The sequence below is a fragment of the Buceros rhinoceros genome, unplaced genomic scaffold (genome assembly GCF_000710305.1).
Source record: "Buceros rhinoceros silvestris isolate BGI_N320 unplaced genomic scaffold, ASM71030v1 scaffold10847, whole genome shotgun sequence".
NCBI lineage: Eukaryota > Metazoa > Chordata > Aves > Bucerotiformes > Bucerotidae > Buceros > Buceros rhinoceros.
Window position 1 is genome coordinate 1,589 of NW_010422775.1, and position 20,446 is coordinate 22,034.

Consider the following 20,446-nt stretch of genomic DNA (forward strand, 5'->3'; position numbering starts at 1 on the left):
GCTTCCATTTCCACGTGCCTGTAAGCCCTGGAAAATGGGCACAGATTAAGTCCGCTGCTCAAGGCCAAGTTCTCCATCGCTGCGACCGTACCCAGAACGTACCCAGGCTGATGGCTTTTTTCTGAACCAAATGTGTAATCTTATTTGTCATCTTTTTTTTGTTTGAGCAAAGTTAAATTAAGGCCTTAAAAAAAGAAAAAAAAAATCAATTTGGAGGAAACAGAATGTTGAAACTAGTTGACTGCAGATGGTCTTTGAAATAAAGGGATGGTTTCTGTGGGGTTTGTTTAGCCCTTTGTGCTGGCTGGGCTTTCTAGGCAGCTGCAAGCCAGAGATAACTCTTTTGCCAGGTTACGGTTGAACTCCTAATTTAATTTTTGTCCTTTTTTTACTAATTTCAGTTATTTCAATGTTAGAAAACTCATTCGCGCTGTTTAAAGTCACCAGGCTGACATCAGGAGTGAGTAATTGCTGCTGCTGTGATTTGTTGTGTTTAGGAAGGAGGCACTTGGCAATCAGCTGCGAGCAGAACGCAGTTCCCAGGCTGTGCCAGCACCCCGCGCTCCTGCTTGTTTCATCAGTCAGCCCAGCCCTGGTGCGGCCTGAAGGTCTATAATGGACAAGAACGCGGTCTGTTAATGCGGCGTCTTGAAGAAGCCGCACCCAACCGCTGCATGTCAAAAAAGTGTTTTTAAAGGTGTGCCAAGCATTTTTCCTTTGCTTGTGCAACCAAGATGACTCTCAGCCTTCTCAGGCAAAAAAAGAGGTTGATGGGTTGCGTGTATCTGAGAAGCTGATGCTTCTAGCTCCAGCCTCCAGGATCCTGAACGTGCAGACAAGGCAGTTAGTGAAAGAGCAAGGTTTGGTTTTTATTTTTGAATCAAAATAAATATGAGAATAGCTGTCCCATCCTTTTGCTGATAACCACAAAGGAAACACTTAGATCCGTGCAGTTTATCACTGTAGCTCTTCAGACCATGTTTGTCATGTCCCACTGCAAAGAGTTGCTGTGTACAGGAGGTTAGTGTTTGCCTTGAAAAGTCCTTCTTTGTTAAACTCGGGGCAATCCCCAGTATCAGCACAGGCTGGGGATGAAGAGATGAGATCAGCTCTATGGAGAAGGACTTGGAGGTCCTGGTGGGGCAAAAGCTGGTCATGAGCCGGCAATATGCGCTCGCAGACCAGAAGCCAACTGTGTCCTGGGCTCATCCCCAGCAGCGTGGCCAGCAGGGTGAAGGAGGGGATTCCATCACCCCTTGTCCTATCAAAACAGGCCCTGATAAAAAGACTGTCCCCACCTTTCTTACATCCCCCTTTAAGTACCGAAAGGCTGCACTAAGGTCTCCCCAGAGCCTTCTCTTCTCCAGGCTGAACACCCCCAGCACTCTCTCCTGTCCCCACAGCAGAGGGGCTCCAGCCCTTGGATCATCTTTGTGTCCTCCTCTGGCTCCGCTCCAGCAGGTCCCTGTCTCTGCTGTGCTGAGGAGCCCAGAGCTGGACCCAGCCCTGCAGGGGGGTCTCACCAGAGTGGAGCAGAGGGGCAGGATCAATCTCAGGATATTATCCAGGTGAACTTGGGGCTTTCCATGGTGCCCACAGTTATGGTATTGCTGATCTGTTGGGCATTAGGGCACAGCCTCTATAGTGCTTGGACACATAAAGGTGTTCTAGTGCTGTGGCTCTAGAGCAGAGTCTGGGAAGACAGAGAAACGCCTCTGGGGAGCATCAGAAGGATGCACAAGTGCACACTTGATCCCTTAATCCACAGAGAGTCTAAGTATGTGTCTCTGGCGTAAAGACAGAGGAGCCTTAACCCTAAAACCACCAGCTCTTGAGCTTGGCCCACAGCCTGCCTCTGGTGTGGAAGTGGAGCCAGCCGTGCTCTGGGTCTTCCTGCCTCCCAGGAGGGTTCATCAGCTCTCTGTGAGGCTCCTCAGGTGGTGGGATAGGATGCAGTCAGCATCTTTGGAGGCGGCACAGAGGAAACCCCTTTCTGGTCAGACAAGTAGCTTTGGAGGAGGAAAAAAAGAGTCTGAAGGAGAAACATTCTACTCAGCTTTTGCACTGAGTTATTACAGTTTTTATCTGTCTCCCAGTAATGACCTGTCGGGGGTGAATCAACTGGGATATGGTCCAGACCACCTCCTCTGCAAGCCTTCACGGAGGACAGAGAGCACAGCCTGTGCTCCGTGGCATCTCTTAACCAATGCCTTGCTACATGCTTTGTTTTGCAATTCTTTTAAAACCCTGCAAAGCTGATCTTTCTTTTTTTTCCCCTTTCCTCTCTCTCTAGTTTTGTATGGAGCTGAACCAGCCGACGCTGCCAAACATCCGCAAGTGGAAGGGCCCTAGAGGATGCTGGAAGGGTGTTGTTTCCGAAAAACCCGCAGGCCAGCTACACAAGGTACATTAATCCCTAAATTTGACCTTTGGCTTTGCTTTTTTTTTTTTCTTCTCTAACCAAGCACATATTTTCACCGTTTAAGGCGAAACATTTTGGAAATCCTTTTTGGCAAGGTTTGCATCTCTTGTTCTTTAAGCAGACCGGTCCTATAGCTTTCAAAGCAACCGTGGGATTGATTTTTTTGGAAGAATTGTTTTCCTCAGCCTGTGGCACACTCATTAGGAGGAAGGTGTGAATGTTTGGGGGAGGTATAGGGGATAAAAGCAGGATAGAAACATAGAAGAAAGGCTACACGGTAGGACAAGGAAAAGAGTCCTTGGCTTTGCCCCTGGCAGGCTGCAGTACTTCTCCATTTTTTTGTGCTAGTCCCCTGAGCTTGTTCCCATCTTCATCTGGAAGAGGAGCTTGTCTCACACATTCCCCAATGCGCTCTGCACGGGTGTTTAAAATACGCGGCGGACTCTGCCCCGTGCTGCACTGTGCTTTTCCCTGCAGCATCTTCTGCCCTGGGAATCTGTATCTGTAGGGTCCTGATGTAAAAGGTGGTGAGAGCTGCACCTGCTACCCTTGGCGGTGTTCAAGGTACAGCCACATTGGGCCAAACACCAGTAGCGGTGCCCAAAAGCAGCCTCTCCCAAGGGAAATCTCTCTTTTTTTCCCCTCTAAGGGCACTATTGAGTTTTCAACGCAAGGTCCTCAGGCTCGAGCCTGTCGTTGCCGAAAAGGATCGCTCTCGTGGTGCAGTTCGTGCAGCGAGGATGTTGTTGTGAGGCAGGAGCAGGAGCCAGATCTGTCATGTAATGACGGGTGCCTAGCAGCGCATCGGGCTGTCTTCATCTGGTGTGAGCATTGTCATTATGAAATATGTGGCTGCAGCCGTATCCCGTAACCACGCTGCTTAGAACCCACCTTTCCTTGATTTGGCTGTTCTAAATCAGGTTGCATCACCAATCACTGCTTTTGGATTGGTATTTCAGAAGGTGCATCTCCTTTCTGAGGAAAACCCAAGAATGAGAAAAAAAACAAAACAGCAAACCAAAACCCACCAGCTGAGCAGCACCAGGACTGGACTCTAGGTACCACTAGAAAGACACAGAGGGTCTGACCATGTCCGAGCTTTAGCACAATTCACACTTAATTCCAGTGCAGAATGCAAATGCCCTTCAGGACATTTTTATTCCTGGCTGGAGTTTTCCTTCCTTCTTGTTAGGCCAGATCGTTAAACCCCTGAATTTAAAAAGCTGTGCAAAGATGAAGTTGCTCCCTCTGCTTTTTCTCTTATTTCCAAAAATTATTAAAAATTGTCTCAGAATTTCTATGTTAAATCCAGAGTCTTTAGGCTATTTTCTCCTGTATTTCCAAAGATAACAATGAAAGTTTTGACTATGGGCTGAGTAATTTAAAATCATCATCTGCCTTGTTTCAATGGATGAACGGTTCCCAAAACTATGGGGCCAAGCTAAGAATAGAAATGTTATCTCCTGACTCTTCCTTTTAGCTGCTTCAACAGAAACCTGGCTGTGCTGGAGAACCTCCACTAAGCCGAAAAGTCTCTTCTACCCCTTTGGATAGTTGATGAGTCCATCAGGTTTGAACACACACACACACACAGTGCAGTGAAGTAGCGCAGTGTGACCCTGAGTATAGAACACCTTCGGCACAGGCTGGTCTCGGACACTCTACAGGGCTAAATAATGCAGAATGTGGATGGTGCTTCAGACTCGTGCTTCACGTGTCCCAGGCATTGGACCTGCGACCAAGCAAAGCCAGGGAATAGCAAACAGCTGCCAGCAGCGGTTTTATTCTTTCATATATTTTCCATATATAGCGGCTGTCAGACCTTAGACTTCTGTCCGGTGGAATGATTTTGGCAGTATTTTAAAGGTGTGTTATCTAAAGGAGCTACCAAAGGATTTTAGCCAACCTTAATGCTTTTTTTCAAGGCTCACAGGAAGTCAGCAGAGCAGATAACACTTTTTATTACAGTTGAAATGGAAAAAACTCTTCCCTTGCAATGGAATTAACTACAATTCACTAAGGGAAAGCGGATTTGAACAATACCAAGGAACCTGATGTCTGGATGATGGGAGCAGAGGCTGACAGACTTTGAATTAGGCACTGCTGCTGGTGCGACTGGGGCAGGCAGCTTTATGAAAACGCCGATTCCACATCCTGAAGTAATCAAAAAAACCCATGCAGGATGATAGAAGAGAGCTGAAAGAAGCAGAGAGAGCTGAGCGTGAAATATTCGCGCTGGAAAAGAGACAGAGAAGATTGACAGGGCTGAGAGGTCTAGACCAGATTTCATGGACTCATGGAGCTTGGATATTTTTAGCCTGAGTGCGACAGATATCCGTGAGATGGGAGAAGGAGCAACTGTGCACAGCATCGTCTACCGCAAGCCCTACTGGTCACCCAGTGAGACCACGAGCACCGAGCTCGGGGTTAGGCAGATAATCCTATGGGTAACAAACGGCCCCGTTATTGACCACGCTCAGAAGAATCCAGTGCCTTGCCTGGACTAGGAGGAAACGAGGACTGTATCAGCCCAAACACACGCAAGAGAGGCAGTGCCTTCATCCTTCACCCTTGTGGTGGTCCTGAACATGCTGCACCTGTGCGTCTGCGTATTCTGGGAGTGATGTACGCCACTGCTGGTAGCAGCTGTGGGCAATACTTTCACCCAGGCTGAATTTGGGCAGAATGTTTATAGGGTTATGAAGATGCTGAGGAGACTGGAGCATCTCTGTGCCCAGGAAAGGCTGAGAGACCTGGGGCTGTTCACCTGGAGGAGAGAAGGCTGAGCGGGGATCTCATCAATGCTGATCGACAGCTAAAGTGCAGGTGTCAAGAGGATGGGGCCAGACTCTTCTCAGTGGTGCCCAGAGACAGGACAATGGGCACAAACTGGAACGCAGGAAGTTCCATGTAAACACGAGGAAAAAAATTGACTTTGAGGGTGAGGCAGCCCTGGCCCAGGCTGCCCAGAGAGGCTGTGGAGTCTCCTGCTCTGGAGAGATCCCAAACCTGCCTGGACGTCATCCTGTGCACCCTGCTCTGGGTGACCCTGCTCTAGCAGGGGGGTTGGACTAGATGATCCCCAGAGTTGCCTTGCAACCCACCAGCCTGTGATTCTGTTTGGGTTTTGCCTTCTTGCTAGTTACATTTTTTTTTTTTTTTTAAATTCCAGGGTGTTGAATATTCTGGCTTCCTCTGGGATACAACAGCTGGCATTGAACTGAAAGATGCTTCATCTCAGGAGAGTGCGCAGACTAACGGCAATGGGAAGCACTCGTATCCTCACCCCTATCTGGCACATTTCAAGGTAACGGCTGATGTGCCAACTGACCTTTGCAGAATTGAGCTTTTGTGAAAAAAAATGGGGTACGAAACCAGAAAGACACACAGTCTTCTAACACAAAAATTTTCATGAGGCTCTAACCCATCTCATCACTTCAGCACTGTCTCATGGCTTGATTTTAGGTCAAAGCCATGCGACATACCCATATAGGGCCTTTATGGGTACGGCAGATCACCAGAATCAGTCCTTTCCTCAGCAGCATTCAGGCACAAGAGGGTCAGTGCCTCTTCAGTAGCATCCACAGCCACTGAGAGAGTGACAGATGCCACCAGTCACCTTGTTCTGCTTTTACCAAATGAACATGGCAGGAACGAGGAGCTTATCCAGCAGCCACAGGGCAAGAGTGGAGGAGGTTAAGTGTAGTCAAAATGGAGATATGTAGAAAGAAAAGGCAGGTGCTCCTGAGAGGCTCTGGCTGATCTCTCACGTTGCTGGCATAGGGCAGAGTTTCCATTGCAAAGCTTTTTCGCTAGGCTGAATCCACCTAAAAGGACACGGTATGTTTTGGAAACTTCTCGTACGTATGCGTGCAGCCCCCTTCCCCGCACAGGCTGCGATGGAGGGGTCCACCTGGGGGAGCTTCACATCTCGGGGAATGTTTTGAGGGAAGCGTTACTAAAATAACCAAAAACTAATGAACTAATCGAATAAATAAAATCGCATTGATAATTAATTAATACTGAAACAGGTCAATAGCAGGAGCAAGTATTACTTGTGCCACACGCCAAAGTGAGTCCCAGAGGTTAAGCAGAAGATGGCAGGGACCCAACTGCCCACTTCAAGGTACATTAAGTTGGTCCCTGTGGAAGGCCAGGGTTAATCACAAGAGAGTTGTAATTAGCCCCTGTAATGACCATGACTTTTTTTGTAGCTTATTAACAACTGGTTTTGCATAAACTGACTTTCATGAGCAGCCAGCTTCTTTCTGCAGCCGTTTGCTTATGCAAACCAATTTTTCCAGAACTGAAAGGACAACAAATTATTGCGAATGGAGCTGCAAAACGCCCTCCCCCTCGTCCTCCCAAAGCCAAGACCGACCAAAACACACCACGCACAGAGTGAAGGGAGTCCCACTCGCCCAGATTTACTACCAAAACCACTGGGAACAGGTGCCTGGTGGTGCTTTGCGACCTTCCGTGCCCTCTCTGCATGGAATTGATTTCTCCTCCTTCCTCCCCCAGGTTGGGATGAATGATCTCACGGTGGTCAACCTTCACCTGGCCTTGTCACCCTCGCCAGGAGAGAACACCGGGAAGAACCACGACAGCCACAAACTGGCAGCCTTCGCGCAGACTTTGCAGGAGACTCTGAAAGGTACGGGGTGCTTTTTCCTGCCAGCTGTCACATGCACACAGGTCCTCTTATCTAATCAAAGGGAATTTAAAAAAATAAAAAAATAAAATCTCCCTCAGTGCAGGTTTCACGAATATCCTCATCAGCTCTGTGTTGTCTTTACTGGTACTCGAATTTGAGTGATCCATAGCCTGGGCAAACGTGCTTTTTCCTGGCTCCTTGTCTTATAATCTCCCCTGATTAAGACAACACAGGGCATCCTATTGGCTTTGACACCATTTTTTCAAATGAAGTTCCTTCTGATGTGCGCGGTGTAAGAGCAAGTTCAGCCAAAAAACCCCATGAGGGTTAAGACCCTATTTTAAGTGCTTTGTGGAAAGGACACCTGGGTCATATCCCAACAAAGCTCAATGGCTCTTTTGTCAAAACAAACCGATTCTGTATATTTACTTTTGGATAATGGGAAGCACTTTGGAAAAAACAGTGCAAATGGGGAGGTGGCGGCTAAGGAGCAAAGGGACCAGCAACCAAATCCTGCTTTGCTGCCTGGGTGTGAAATGCAGGATAACTGTGTTGTCTTCAAATAAGTTGCTCTGGTTTTACACCGGGGTGAAGGCCACCAGAATTTAGACCTGACTTGAGCGGTGTAATAGCCAGCTGAATTTCTTTACCTCATTTCGGAGAATTTGCTTCTCTACTTTGAAGCTTGCAGATTAAATTCAATTTCCTACCAAGCAGCACAGCATGTTTCAGATTCTAAATGGTGCTGATCTTGTTATAGGAATAAAAAACGTAGCCCTTCATTTACTGCTTAACGAAGATGCAAAAGGGGTTACAGGGTTATAGGAGTGATTTTCAGCTTGGCAAGGTTGGTCACTCGGAAGCATTAATATCCCTCTTGTATAACACAAGAGGGATTTGCATTTTTTAAGCGATTTCTACTCTTTTTCCTTTTGAGCTGCAAGAAGCCAGTCAGCTATTTTTAAGCGCTACTGATTTAAGTGTTTGTCCATGTACCTTGAAATTGTAAAGGATGGAAGAAAACAAAAGGATTGTTTGTTTAATCCCCGAAGGCTGGACTGAGACACAGATAAACGTGTAGCTCTTCCGAAACCAACAGAGCTGCATTTCCACTGCATCTAAATTTAGACCATCGGCGTTCGGACTTGTCTTTATTCCGTGGTTTTATGTTTGTGTGGTAGGCAAGTTACCGGAGCGTGCTTGTTCTTTGCTTCGCCTTTCACAAAAGGAGAGATTCAGGTTCCTCCGACTGCGTGGGCTGCCGGTCTTGTTTCCTAAACAAATGGCAGCGCGCACGTGTTACTCTGAAGCGCTGCCTTCCCCTTCCAAAATCAATGTCATGCTTAAGATTACCGCTGTCCTGCCATTTCTTCCAAATACGGGTGATAAACACTGATCTGTCTGCGGGTACTGCGGTAAATTGGAGTTTCTGCCCCCGTTTTGCTAACAGACACCTTGTCTGTTATCCTTCTTTCTTACAAAGAGGCACATGAGCATCTGAGGAAATTCGGTTACTATCCACGGTCTCCTGTAGTGCAGAGCACTGAAATATGTCCCCATATTTCTCCCATCAGCTCAGTGGGTCCTAGTTCCTTTTTTTCTTCTTTCTTTCCCTTTTGGCAGCACCAGAGAGATTTGATGGCTGTTGGCTGCTCATAGCTAGCTCTCTGCAGCAGCCCTTCTGCCTACTCTCAAGCTCTCCATGTGTTCATCCTCAATGCAATGACCACGGCTGGCACACGGGCAGTGCTCTGAATGTGCTGGTAGTGCTCGGAGCCAGGGACCAGGTGTTGGCTTAGATGTCCTATCCCTGGAAACGCTCAAGGTCAGGTTGGAGGAGGCTTTGAGTAACTCTGAGCAAAGATGTCCCTGCTCATTGCAGGGACTAGATGACCTTTAAAGGTCTCTTCCAGCCCAAAGCATTCTGTGATTCTGTGATGTCCCATCTTGGACATGTTCCATGGGTGACCCATGCATTGGGCACTAGGCTTAGAAGAAGAGAGGTGGTAGGGAGCCTCCTAGGAGCTGATGTACCATCACATCCTTCTCATCCTCTGCTTCTCAAACGCTCCAAGAAGGATTTGGCTGTTTAAAGGTCTGCTTAATTCATGAGGGGACTCCTTTGGGGCATGGGGAGGTCAGGGAGGTGTCCTACAGGTGTCTCTTTGGACTGCCACGAAGCAAAGGAGGGTTTCCCAGTTCCTGCAGGGAGCAGAGTTCAACGCTGCAGACTTTCTGCAGGCACTGGGAGCTCCTCAGCTGACTGTGTTGGCACGCCGGTGCTCAGCCACTGCAGCGCAGGGCGGAGGTAAGGCAGCGCTTTGCTTTGCCCACAGACACTGCTGGTGCTTCGTGGATTTGCAGATGCACTTGCAAACAGACTGGACTGTTTCCTCACCAAGAGAGTTCTCCGTGACAAGGGCAAGCTTACTTTGAGCTCAGTGGGTCTCAATGCAATAGCACTGAGGGACCTGGGGGTGACTAACCAGCCAGTCACCCACCCTGGAGGACGCGGGCACGTTTGCTTCCTTCCCTCCCGCTGCTCGATGTCTGTTGGGTGTCTGGAGGCAGACAAGCCATGAAACTGCTGTGCTGCTTCTCATGCTGCTGCTGTCGCAGCAGCTGGCAGAGGCAGGAGCAGGGCTGAGAGTGAGCCTGGACAAAGGGAAATGAAGTTGGTGGTGTCTATAAAATTGTGTTGCCTACTTTTCCTGCTTTCCAGAAGTTCCTGGGAGAGCGGACCAGAAGCGATCCTTACCCTCCCTGATGACAAACTGGGTTTCAGCTGCTTTGAGGCGCCCCAGCCTATTCTATTAACTTTATCATTTTATGCTTAGTTATTCTGCAGGCAAACATTTAAATGGGTGAAGAATACAGTGAGTCCCTCCCTGGGCATGCAGCAGGCTGACTTCTCGCCTCCTCCTGAGCACACGTCCAGGTGCTGGGTCTTTCAGCCTCTGCTATTTCTAAACTGTCCAGAATGGAGCAGCCAGTTAAAATTTTCACTTGTGAGCGTGGCTCAATCATAGATCTTTCATGAAATGGAAATAGGCTTGAGGATTTGCTAAAGGAAGTGTGAGTACTTTAAGGATAAAATTAGAAATAGGATAGAATTAGAATTAGGAATAGAATAGAATATATTTTGGGGGGGGATTGAGGTCCTGCTGTTAAGATCTCTGCCTTTCTGTCACTTTTACACATCATCCCACCAACGATGTGCTCCAGAGGTTTCTGTAATGGCATTTTATGGCTGAGCCTGAAAGCATGGAAGGAGCTGAGTGCTGCCCGGGCCATTACACGACGTTAGTCCTGAAGGACCGAGATGGAGTGGTCACATTTCAGGCTTCCTGGTCCTGCCAAGCGAGAGATCTTGGGCTTTTGCGATGAGGTGCGCGGAAAACCACCAGCTCCCAGCAAACACTGTGATCCCATTAGACAAGCACTGGTTTTTCTTTGGGGTTCTGATGGAGATTAAAATAGCTCAGGTCTAGATATGGGGTGTTTGCTTCTTTGAAAAGTGGGAAGGTCGCTGTCACAAACACTCTGTAGAATAATATTTAAACCTCATGTCATTTCCAATGTGATTTGTGGCTTGCAAAGGGTAGAGAAACCACAGATAGTCCCGCTGTCTTTCCATCGCCCTTCTGCACCTTAGCGAGCAGCACGTTTTGAGGTATTTGTTTCTCTAAGTCATACACTATCGCTCTCGCTGCTCTCCTGCCCTTTCCCAATTCACTTCTCAAGCAGTGCCAGGCAGGAGTGGAACAGATCTGGTTGTTGGGCTTGGACTCCCTCTCCTGGATAGCTACTCCTACAGCAGCAGCAGCCCAGAACGAGGAGGTTTATCAGTGAGCACGCAATCCACCCATCTGTCCACCCCGTCTCCTCCCAAGCTTCGATCCCAGGAAGAAAAACCCTACGCACTCTTCTCTGAAGTCAGCTTCGGGATCATTTTGGGTGCATTTGTGCCTCCTTGTGGCATCTTCCTCGTTCTCCAGTACCTTCTCCAGTAACGCAGCGATGTCTCTCATCAGCTATCAGCATTGCTGAGTTTGTCTTACCAGATGTTTCTGGTGGTGGTTTGCGATGGGCACCGGGCCATGTGTGGTGTCCTCTCATCCCAGTGCACAGCCAGGATGTCTCCATCTGTGGCGGTGGAGCTTGGAGAGCAAACACGGTGAACATGAAATTAGGGCCCAGAGTTTTTCTCACTTCGTTAGGGTTGGAAATAAAATGTCACAGAGGTCATTTCCTATTCTGATGAACACCGTGTTTTTTGACGAGTATTACAAGTCATTCCCTTTGTTTCTTTGAAAATTCAGCCCTAGACAAAATCTAAGACACCCCAAGTTCAGCAGAAAAAAATACGCTTGGAAAATCACAGATTTCTAAAAACCTCTAAGAGCCAAACTCCTTGTCCTTGAGTTTGTCGCTATCGGTGAATAGCAAGCAGAGAACGCCATATAGATGAGAAGATATTCAAAAACGAGCATGAAAAGAGTTCTGGCTGTTTTTTATTGTCATGAAGAGAATGGCCGTGAGTAAACAGCCAGTGGAAAAGGCTTTAAACTGCATTTCTTTCAGGAGCGTAGACTGAAGTCAGCCTTACTACTCACTACTTGTATTTCTCCTCCTCCCATTTATCCTCTTCCTTGCTTGTACTCATGTGGTGGATGTCTGTTCCTCCCACTCAGTCCTATTTTTCCCGTTTTCTAGGAGAAAAAGATGTGATCATTCTCGGAGATTTTAACCAGGCCCCGGACAGCAGCGACCACGACATCCTGAGGAAGGAGAAGTTCCATCACCTGGTCCCTTCCAGCACCTTCACCAACATCAGCACAAAGAACCCACAAGGGTCCAAGTCCCTGGATAACATCTGGATCAGTCGGAGCTTGAAAAAGGTTTTCACAGGTAGAGTTGCTTTTCAGGGAGGTGGTGTAACCTTTACTTGGGTTAGTGGCGTGTCTCAAATTTGGGCAATATTGTCATTTTCCCTGTGATTCTTTTTCATGCAGGCCACTGGGCTGTTGTGCGAGAAGGTCTTACAAACCCGTGGATCCCCGATAACTGGTCCTGGGGTGGGGTGGCTTCAGACCACTGCCCCGTGCTCGCTGAATTTTACCTGGAAAAGGACTGGAACAGGAAGGAGGTGACGCGGAACGGCAACGGGGTGATGGTTGAACGCAACGACTCCCACGCTAAGCACGAACGATGACGTGAGCTTGAGGGTGCCTCTTCTGCTGCCAGTTGAAGGCTCTGTTTGCTCGCAGCTCAGCGGTGGAGCAGGACTGCCTCCCCTTCTCCCCTCCTTCCCACTCTCCTTCCCACCTAGAAAGCATCAGCACTTGATTCTGGTGGGCCTGGCTTTGTGCCCCTCCTGGACAGTTGTGAGGTGTCTCACGGCAGAGGAGCCATCTGCAACTTTTTCAGGGGACACTGGACATTTCCACGCCTGGAGATTGGGATGAGAGTTGTACAGAAAATAAAGTGTACTTTTAATACTGTACAGGATCTTTGGTAAAACGCAGCCGAGCAGGGCTTTGCCGTGAGGGTGAGGGGGGCGTGGTGGATATTCCCCTTTGCCTCCTGGTAAACTGAGGCCCCCACGAAAGAGGGGCCCCCACGAAGAGAGACACCATGGGAATTCTTGACAAGTCACGAATGCTGTTCAGCACTTGTAAAAGCTGCTGGAGCTGGTCCCTCCATCACCTGAAATGAGGTCTGAGAAGTCCCTCTGGCTCAGCCTGGAGAGGCTGAGGTGCACGTGGGCACCTCTTCTCCTTCCCCTCCTCTCTCCTTATGCTCCTGGAAGGCTCCATTTTGCCCCAGAGGGGCTTCCTGGAGCTTGGCTTTGGCTTTTTGTTTGGTGTGCAGCATTCAGTGTTGTTTTCTTCCTGCGCACTAGCCTTGAGGAGCTGGGAAACCACCGACTTGTCCCACTGCAGAACCTGGTCCACTTCTCCAGTGCCCTTTGCTTTGCTCCGTGCTGGCGATCTTGCAGGAACAGCCCTTGTCCTCTGGCTCTGCAGCTGGCATCAAAGAGATGTAGCTTTGAGTCTTTGTCTAGGAGCTGGTGTTCTGAGCAGGGAGAAATAGGTCATACCTTGGTGGGAGGTCTACAGACGAGCCCACGTTCATGTGATCACCACAAAGGCTGATGCACATGTTGCACCCACCTCTGCCCATCAATTTTTTAGGGGGTTTCTGTTGCTTTCTCTGGAAGGCCAGGCAGTTATCCGTCATTCCCTGAGCTTTGTTGCTGCAAAAGGCTGGTCCAGGCACCACAACTGGGAGTCTGAATGCAGCGTGTGGTGGTCGTCACGTATCGCAGGGATGGGGCTCGCTCTTAAGGAGGTTTGGTTTTGTGCGTGTCCTGGGTGGGGAGGACTTTAGTCAGCAAGCTGCCACCACAGCGCTGGGGATGGAGCATTCAATTTGCCACCTACATAAAATTTTTCAAGTAGCAGTCACTGAACAGTGACCTAGGAGGGAAACATATAAGGACTGGAAAAAGCAATTCAGCATCTGCAAAATAGGTTGAGTGTGAAAGGTGCTGAGCTGCCCACTAGCCCAGCACCTTCTGCTCCGGGCTGCGGACGACCACACATTTTTTGCTGCTGAGTGGAAAGGAAAGCTCTCTGGCACGACTCGTTGGGCTATAAAGGGAAAACTCCTCCTGACAGCGGTGCCACACCAAAGGAGATGTTGTAACTGAGGGGTTTAGAGCCAAACACCTTCTCATAACTTGCAGAAATAGCATCTCGTTTCAGGTAGCAACAATAGAATAAAATAAATTCACATGCAAACACACAGAGTCCAGTATTTCAACCAATTTTTCTGACTATGCCCTAAACTAAACCTGGAGGCAGGTGGGATAGTCGAGGGGTGACTCTAAGACTGAGGGAGGTTTCACTGACATTTCAAGAGGTTGAGGGAATGACTACAGGTTCGGAGCATCAGACCAAAAATGTATCTTTACTTGCTCAGCGTTCCCTGCTGAAAACGGGAGGTGAAGGCATTCATCCCTGGTCTTTAAAAAAGCCAGTGGGAGAGCTTGGCTCCAGCTTTCATTCCAGACCCTTGCTGGTGCTTTGTAGTTTTCTACCAGGCGTGATTATGCTGCCCTGTCTTAATTTGAGCAGCACCAGAACCCTCAATCAGCTCTCACTGGATCACTGCAAGATGGATGCAGTAGAGTTGTCTTAGTCAAATGAACATATGAGGTGAGCAGCGGTAAAACTCCCAAGAACACACACACTCAGTCTCTTGTACCAATCGTGTCTGGTAGCATTTCCCTGCTCCAAATATGTTTGGCAGCTGAAATGTCTTTATAGCTCTACAAATAAAACTTGAAAGGGGCCAGATCCTGTTTAACCTGCTTCAGGTGTAAGTGCGTGCAGAGGCACCCAAGTCCTTGAGAAGTGCCTGCTGTCTCCTGGGTGGGTGGTGGTCTGCAAGCAGCAGCTCTTGCAGTTGCAGGAGGGGCCCTTGCTTGGGCTGATGAGTTGCCCATTAGCAGGGGCTGCTGGTGGGGGAAAGGAGCTGAGCCACCTTCAGAACCCACGTGTGGGCTGTGGGGGAGGTTCATGAGGCTGGTCTGCAGCCCAGAGGTTGCGCAGCCCAGCCCAGCCTGCTGGGAGCTCTGGAAAGGTGATTATCTGGTGAACAGAAAGATGCCTTGGGGTAAGATGGGTCCCACAGGGGCAGAGGGAGGTGGACCGAGGCGTTTGATACCTGCTGGTAGAACTCTGCCTTGCATGGAGCATCAGGACGAGGTCTGTGCCTGGTTACTCACGTTGGGAATCAGCAGTGCCAGACTGCTTCACCGGTTTTAAAAAGCTTGCTTTGCTTTTTGTGTGACACCCTTGCAGAACGATGAGGTGTTTGTAATCCTGGTGGATTTTGGAGTTCCTGAGAGCATTCAGCACGTTAGGATGGGTCAGAAGCTGAACTGGGGGCTGGCTTCCTGCTGCGATTTCAGTTTGAGATGCTCCTAGCAGAAGCAAAGTGAGCCCAGCTTCCTGGCAGCACCAAAGGAAGCAGCAGTGGTGCAGGTGGCACAGGAACTGTGAGCCTTTCTTGCAAAAGGCCTGATGCAGGCTCTACACCTAGCACGTTCTGGGGTCCCCTCAGGAGCCCAGATTTTGTGAGGCTGAGGTTTCAGGTTGAGTTTCTACCTTTTAGCTGAAATAAAAGCTTAGAGCCTCTCAGCCTTGGTGAGTGTGGCACAGCTGGTGTTTGGCCTCTCTTTCTTGCTCCCCATGGCAAAGGCTTTTAAAATACTCACAGCCAAATTATTCTCCTTTCCTACCTGCTCCAAGGCAAAGCCTGGGCTTTGCCCTGTGGGCTTTTCAGGAGGATCATTTGGCAACTTTGATCCAGTTGCATGCTTGGCTTTGCAGCGTTGTTGCACCAAGCAGTGCTGCAAATGGTCTAAACAAAAGGAGTTGTGACGCAGGAGGAATCATTTGGAGAGCTGTTAAAAACCTCTGAGGAGCAAACACCGCTAAATAACTGTCTCAACCACCAGCAGTGGTTGAGAACCAGTGGCTCTGGTGATGCCTCAGACCATACCCTAGAAAGAGGAGTTGTAATTTCCTCATGAGCAGCCAGGCCTTCTGACAGAGCGAGGGGAGACAAACACACGTCAGACTTCAACAGACCCTTCACAACCCCAACCCCAAGTGATGTTTTTCAAAATGGTGGCAGAAGGCCTTGTCTTCCCTGCACAGCTTGGGATGTCCAGCTCGCCATAAAGCTGTGCTGCTGAAAGAGAGCGACGCTCTCACACAACGCGACGTCACACTTCAGCACTCTTGTCTCTGTCACTTTCACTTATCTTTATTTGTAAAAGTTGTATAAAATGCCTTTTAAAATGGGTCTGGTGGAACGGGGAGGCTTTTCCAACATTGACCAGGTTTCTGTATAGGAATAATGCAGAAGTAGCAAGACATGGAAACACAGCAAAGCAACTGAGCCCGACTGCTGGGAAAGGCTGTCATGGCATCCATGACATCACAGAACTGGGTAGTGACATGTGCACTGATGTCCACAGGCTTTAGTACAGAACTTCCACATCGTGATGTAAAATCACAGAATGGTTTGGGCTGGAAGGGACCTTCAAAGCTCACCCAGTCCAACCAGGGACGTCCACACCCAGAGCAGGGTGCTCAGAGCCCCAAGGTCCAACCTGACCTGGGATGGTTCCAGGGACGGGGCTTCTCCCACCTCTCTGGGCAACCTGGGCCAGGGCCTCACCACCCTCAAAGTAAAAAATGTCTTCCTTCTATTTAGTCTAAACCTTCCTCTTTTAGTTTAACCCAGCACCCCTTGTCCTCTCACAACAGCTCCTGCTGAGAAGATTGTCCCTGTCTTTCTTATAGGTCCCCTCTAACTTCTGAAAGGCCACAGTAAGGTTTCCCTGGAGCTTTCATCACTGGAGGAAAGTGTAAGAAAAAAGCTGTCCCTCCCATCAAGAGCTTGCCCTTTCACATACCCCTGGGTCAGTAAAGTGAGCCAGATTCTTCCATGGTGTAGCTCAAAGGATCTCTGACTAATTTTCTCCAACCACACCTTTTGTCTGCAGCCTTTGACTTTTGACAGTAAAGCTGTAGCTTTACTGCTGCTTCTGGCAAAGGAGCCAAAACCTGCAGCACGTGGGTGCAAACGGTGCCCAGCAGGGTGCTGCACCACCACCTCTGCTCAGCACAGCTCTGAAACAAAGCTGGGCAGGCGCAGTCACCACTGACCAAACTGGACAGCCTGAAGGAGAGAAGGAGGGCTTTTATTGCAGCATACAGAGGCTGAAAGGCTTTCAGCTCGAGAGCAGTATTGACAATACAAAATTAAGGCTGCTGCGAGCAGTTCTTGGTCCCTGCTTTGAAAACAACCATATATAGTAAGTTTATGCTTGCTGAGCACATTTCCTTTATCAAAGCAGCCAGCCAGCTGTGGCAAACATACCTGCAAGTGCTGTCTAAAAGGCAGCTGCTTTTGTGGGATTCTTCAAAACCCTTCAGTCCTCTTAGCCAGCTGAGAGCTTTTCCTCGGGATTTTCCGGTGGATCAGAAAATGTGTTCTCAAGGCTTTGCTGCCCTGGCTGGAAATGCCCTGGGTGTATAATAAGGTGGGAGGGTTATTCCATCTGTTTCATTAAAGAACTGGATAAGCAAGGAGGGAGGGAGGGCTACCAGGGCTTGGGTCTGTGCAGATGTGGCGTGGAGGAAACCTTGGCTCCATCTACTGCCTTATCCAGTGGGCCAAGGCAGAAGGGGAAGAAATGGCAGAAGCTCTCTCCAAGGCTCTGCCTAGCTCCTGCCCAGCCTCTCCTACCACAGCTGCTTCACAGGAGTTCAGAGGAGCCCTGGTAAAACACCGTCTAATTAAACAAAACTTTTTGTTAGAACACTTAGAGGTGCAAAACAGAATTTGCCTCCGTAATTCCATAATACTCTGGAATCAAAAATTTCTCCTCTGTGATCTAAGCTATTTATGAGGCGACTAGACGTGCCTTACAGTAAGGTTCTGTCGCTTGTTCTGGATTTAGCGCCAGCAGTTGAAACAGAGGTAAAGTTGCTTTGGAGTGGTGCAGCACTTCTGTTGGAACACAGGAACAGGGCACTTGGGTCATCTTTTCCCCCATTCACATCTTGTTTCTTCAACAAGTTCTGCAAGCCCAGGCTTGCAGGAGCACAGAGATACTGCTCAAAAAGTGGACTTTCCCCTCTCTGGTGACTGAGAGGAGAAGTGGGTGTTGCCTGCTGTGCTAAATCACGTCCCTGTGTTCCCGTTTAAAACACCGAAGTCATGAAATCACAGTTCTGCCCCATCCTTCTTCCCAAACACTGCTGTGTTGAGCTTCCTGGACATGCTGTGCTTGTCCTCAGAGGGAGACCCTTCCCAGAATTCACCTTCCCAAAACACATACTGTACAGACAAAGATGTGGATGAGGTGATAAAGGGGATAACTCTGCTACCTGCTTACCACCATTAAACAGCAATACCTGTATTTATTGATTATTTTTTTTAAATGCTAAGTTGCCCTGTAAAAAAAGCCCAAAACTTTTTATACCGTTTCAGAGCCCTGATCCTACGGCACAAAGACCTGCTTCTGTGCCCTGTGGTTTTAAACTTCTTGTCCATTGCAACGATGACCAAATGGGAAGGAGTAACGCAGACAGCGATGCAGCAGCATCTACAGCAGTTCCACCGCTGTGAACAGTGGAAGTGCTGACCAATGACAGGGCAAACACGAGTGAACTAAGGGGGAATTTCTCTTCTTTCGCCTTTCCTCCACCTCTAAAGCTTGGTGGGAAAAGGCAGACTATTACAAAAGAGAGTGCCAAGCACTATATCTAGCATACAAACCGGAGCAGATGGTTGAATGGATCACGGCAAAAGAATTTCTAAGCCAAAGTTTGAAAAAAATTGCCCAAACCCTTTAAAAAATAATAAATATACAATCACAATGCAAAAGGAACATAAAGGAGCTTTTTCCGAATTTCACGTATTCTGCCCCACCCCCTGTAAGTCCATTTTTGCAAGCTGTGGGAAATTGGTTCCACGTCCTCAGAATGGTGAGCTAATACTGCTAATTTATGAGATCCTGGAGCTCCTCATCAGTCAGCTCGTTGACTTCCATGATCTTTTCCAAGTGCTCCATATAGCGGGCGTGGTCTTGCAGAAAGTGCGGTACCCTCATGTTCTCGATCACGGCGAACCCCTTCAGGCGGTCCACATCTTCGTATGAGATCTGTAAGGAAGGATGGGGTTAATTTTTGCACTACAGTCCCATGACTTCTCTGCTGCAGCTCTGAAATCTCTCTTGTAGATGAGAAAAGTTTTCAGAGCAAGAAGATTTAAGAGGTGAGAATCCTTTGAAAACATAAGTGACGTCTTCTCAGTGGAAGACGCAAAAAACCAATGTGATTTTAGCTAACGCCTCCTGATTCTGCTTTTGATCCGTGAACACTCAGAGGAACCTGAATGAGAACGACCCAGAGCAGCTGCAGGAGTAGAGAGGGAAAGGATGGAGCACATGTGAGTCTTGGGAGTCTCTTCTCAAAGAGGTGGGAAGATTGTCATGAGACTGGAAGAAACACTGTGCCAAAGACTGAGGAACTAGGCAGGGAGTGCAGGACCGGCAGGTTCCAGCTTTTCTTTGCTGTGAGGGTGACAGAGCCCTGGCACAGGCTGCCCAGAGAGGCTGTGGCATCTCCTTCTCTAGAGATACTCAAAACCTGCCTGGATGCCAACCGTGCACCCTGCTCTGGGTGACCCTGCTCTCGCAGGGGGTTGGACTGGATGATCCCCAGAGGTGCCTTTGAGCCCCCACCAGTCTGTGACTGTGTGAAAGGCATGGTGCCAGCTGACCTGAACTCTCATGTTCTCATTTCCATTTTCACTAGCAAATGTTCTTATGCAAAGCTAAATTACAACGCATCTCTACTAACTAACTACAGCGTGGGCGACCCTTAAGCATCCCAGTTCTATTTTTTTTCCCATTCAATAGCAAGGTGGAGATTGGGTTTGCCTCTTGGCCTTCTGGGTACAGTTGTGACACTCTCAAATGTTTTTCCAGCTACTTACAGGGCCTACTATTTTTTTTTCTAATGAAAGCTGAGATTTTTCTCCATAGTCTTATGAGTCTATGAACGAGGACTTCAAGTGTTGAGCTCACAGTAGCCCAAGGTGCTGTGAATGATAAATGCTTTGGCTGTGCAATAGCGACACAAGCTGCCCTGCAAGCACCGAACAGGGCTCCAGTGTGATGCAATTTATGTGGTTGCCGCTTTGCCTACAAGCTGCGTGTTCTGGCACCCTCAGACAGAGCATATGCACTGGCAAAACCCACAGGCCTGGCTGTGCCTATGAACTGGCTCATCCTATTTCCTCACAGCAGGTTTGTGCCAGGTGCTCCAGACTGGAGCCTGCTCCTCCCAACCTTTTTAGCTCCTGTTTCTTGTAAGGGAAGGGCCCTCTGGAAAGGCGGGGTGGTGTAATCCAGATTGCTAAAGCTGATCCACAGGGGCAGTCAGAGAGGTGCATTTCGCCACTGAGGATGGGAACCAAGTCTGCAAAGAGGATGAATGTGCATCTGACTACGTGTGTGCTTTTCTAGCTGCAATGGCAAGACGCTAAAGAACCAAACAAACGCTCCTGCCCAGGCGTGCTCAAGTCACTCAGATACTGCTGTTTGATGATGGTGTGGAATTACTCCACAGATACAGAGGAGCCATACAAAATCATACCATCTCCTCCCAGTCTGGGGACACAGCACCAAATGACATGAAATACTGACCTTCCCTCCCATCCCAGCTTGAAATTCTTTTTTCCTCCCAAACAATGGAAAGAAAAATTACTCTTTC

The 20,446-nt window shown here is 48.6% G+C and overlaps 2 protein-coding genes across 2 annotated transcripts in view; one reads left to right on the forward strand and one right to left on the reverse strand.

Annotated features, from left to right (window-relative positions):
- Window positions 1-2,293: 2,293 nt before the first annotated feature.
- Window positions 2,294-12,580, forward strand: LOC104496975 (endonuclease/exonuclease/phosphatase family domain-containing protein 1-like; the record flags this gene model as incomplete). Its single annotated transcript, XM_010140178.1, has 5 exons — window positions 2,294-2,404; window positions 5,595-5,729; window positions 6,947-7,079; window positions 11,796-11,990; window positions 12,095-12,580. Coding segments are annotated over 5 exons (774 nt in total), but the record flags the coding sequence as incomplete, so codon positions are not given.
- A 6,019-nt stretch (window positions 12,581-18,599) lies between these two features.
- The window catches only part of LOC104496974 (uncharacterized protein KIAA0895-like), a 7,510-nt gene continuing 5,663 nt past the window's right edge, over window positions 18,600-20,446 (reverse strand). Inside the window, exon 5 of the mRNA XM_010140177.1 lies at window positions 18,600-18,831. Within this exon, the coding sequence (XP_010138479.1) occupies window positions 18,670-18,831 (162 nt within the window). The 3' untranslated portion in view covers window positions 18,600-18,669. The remainder of the gene's footprint in view (window positions 18,832-20,446) is intronic.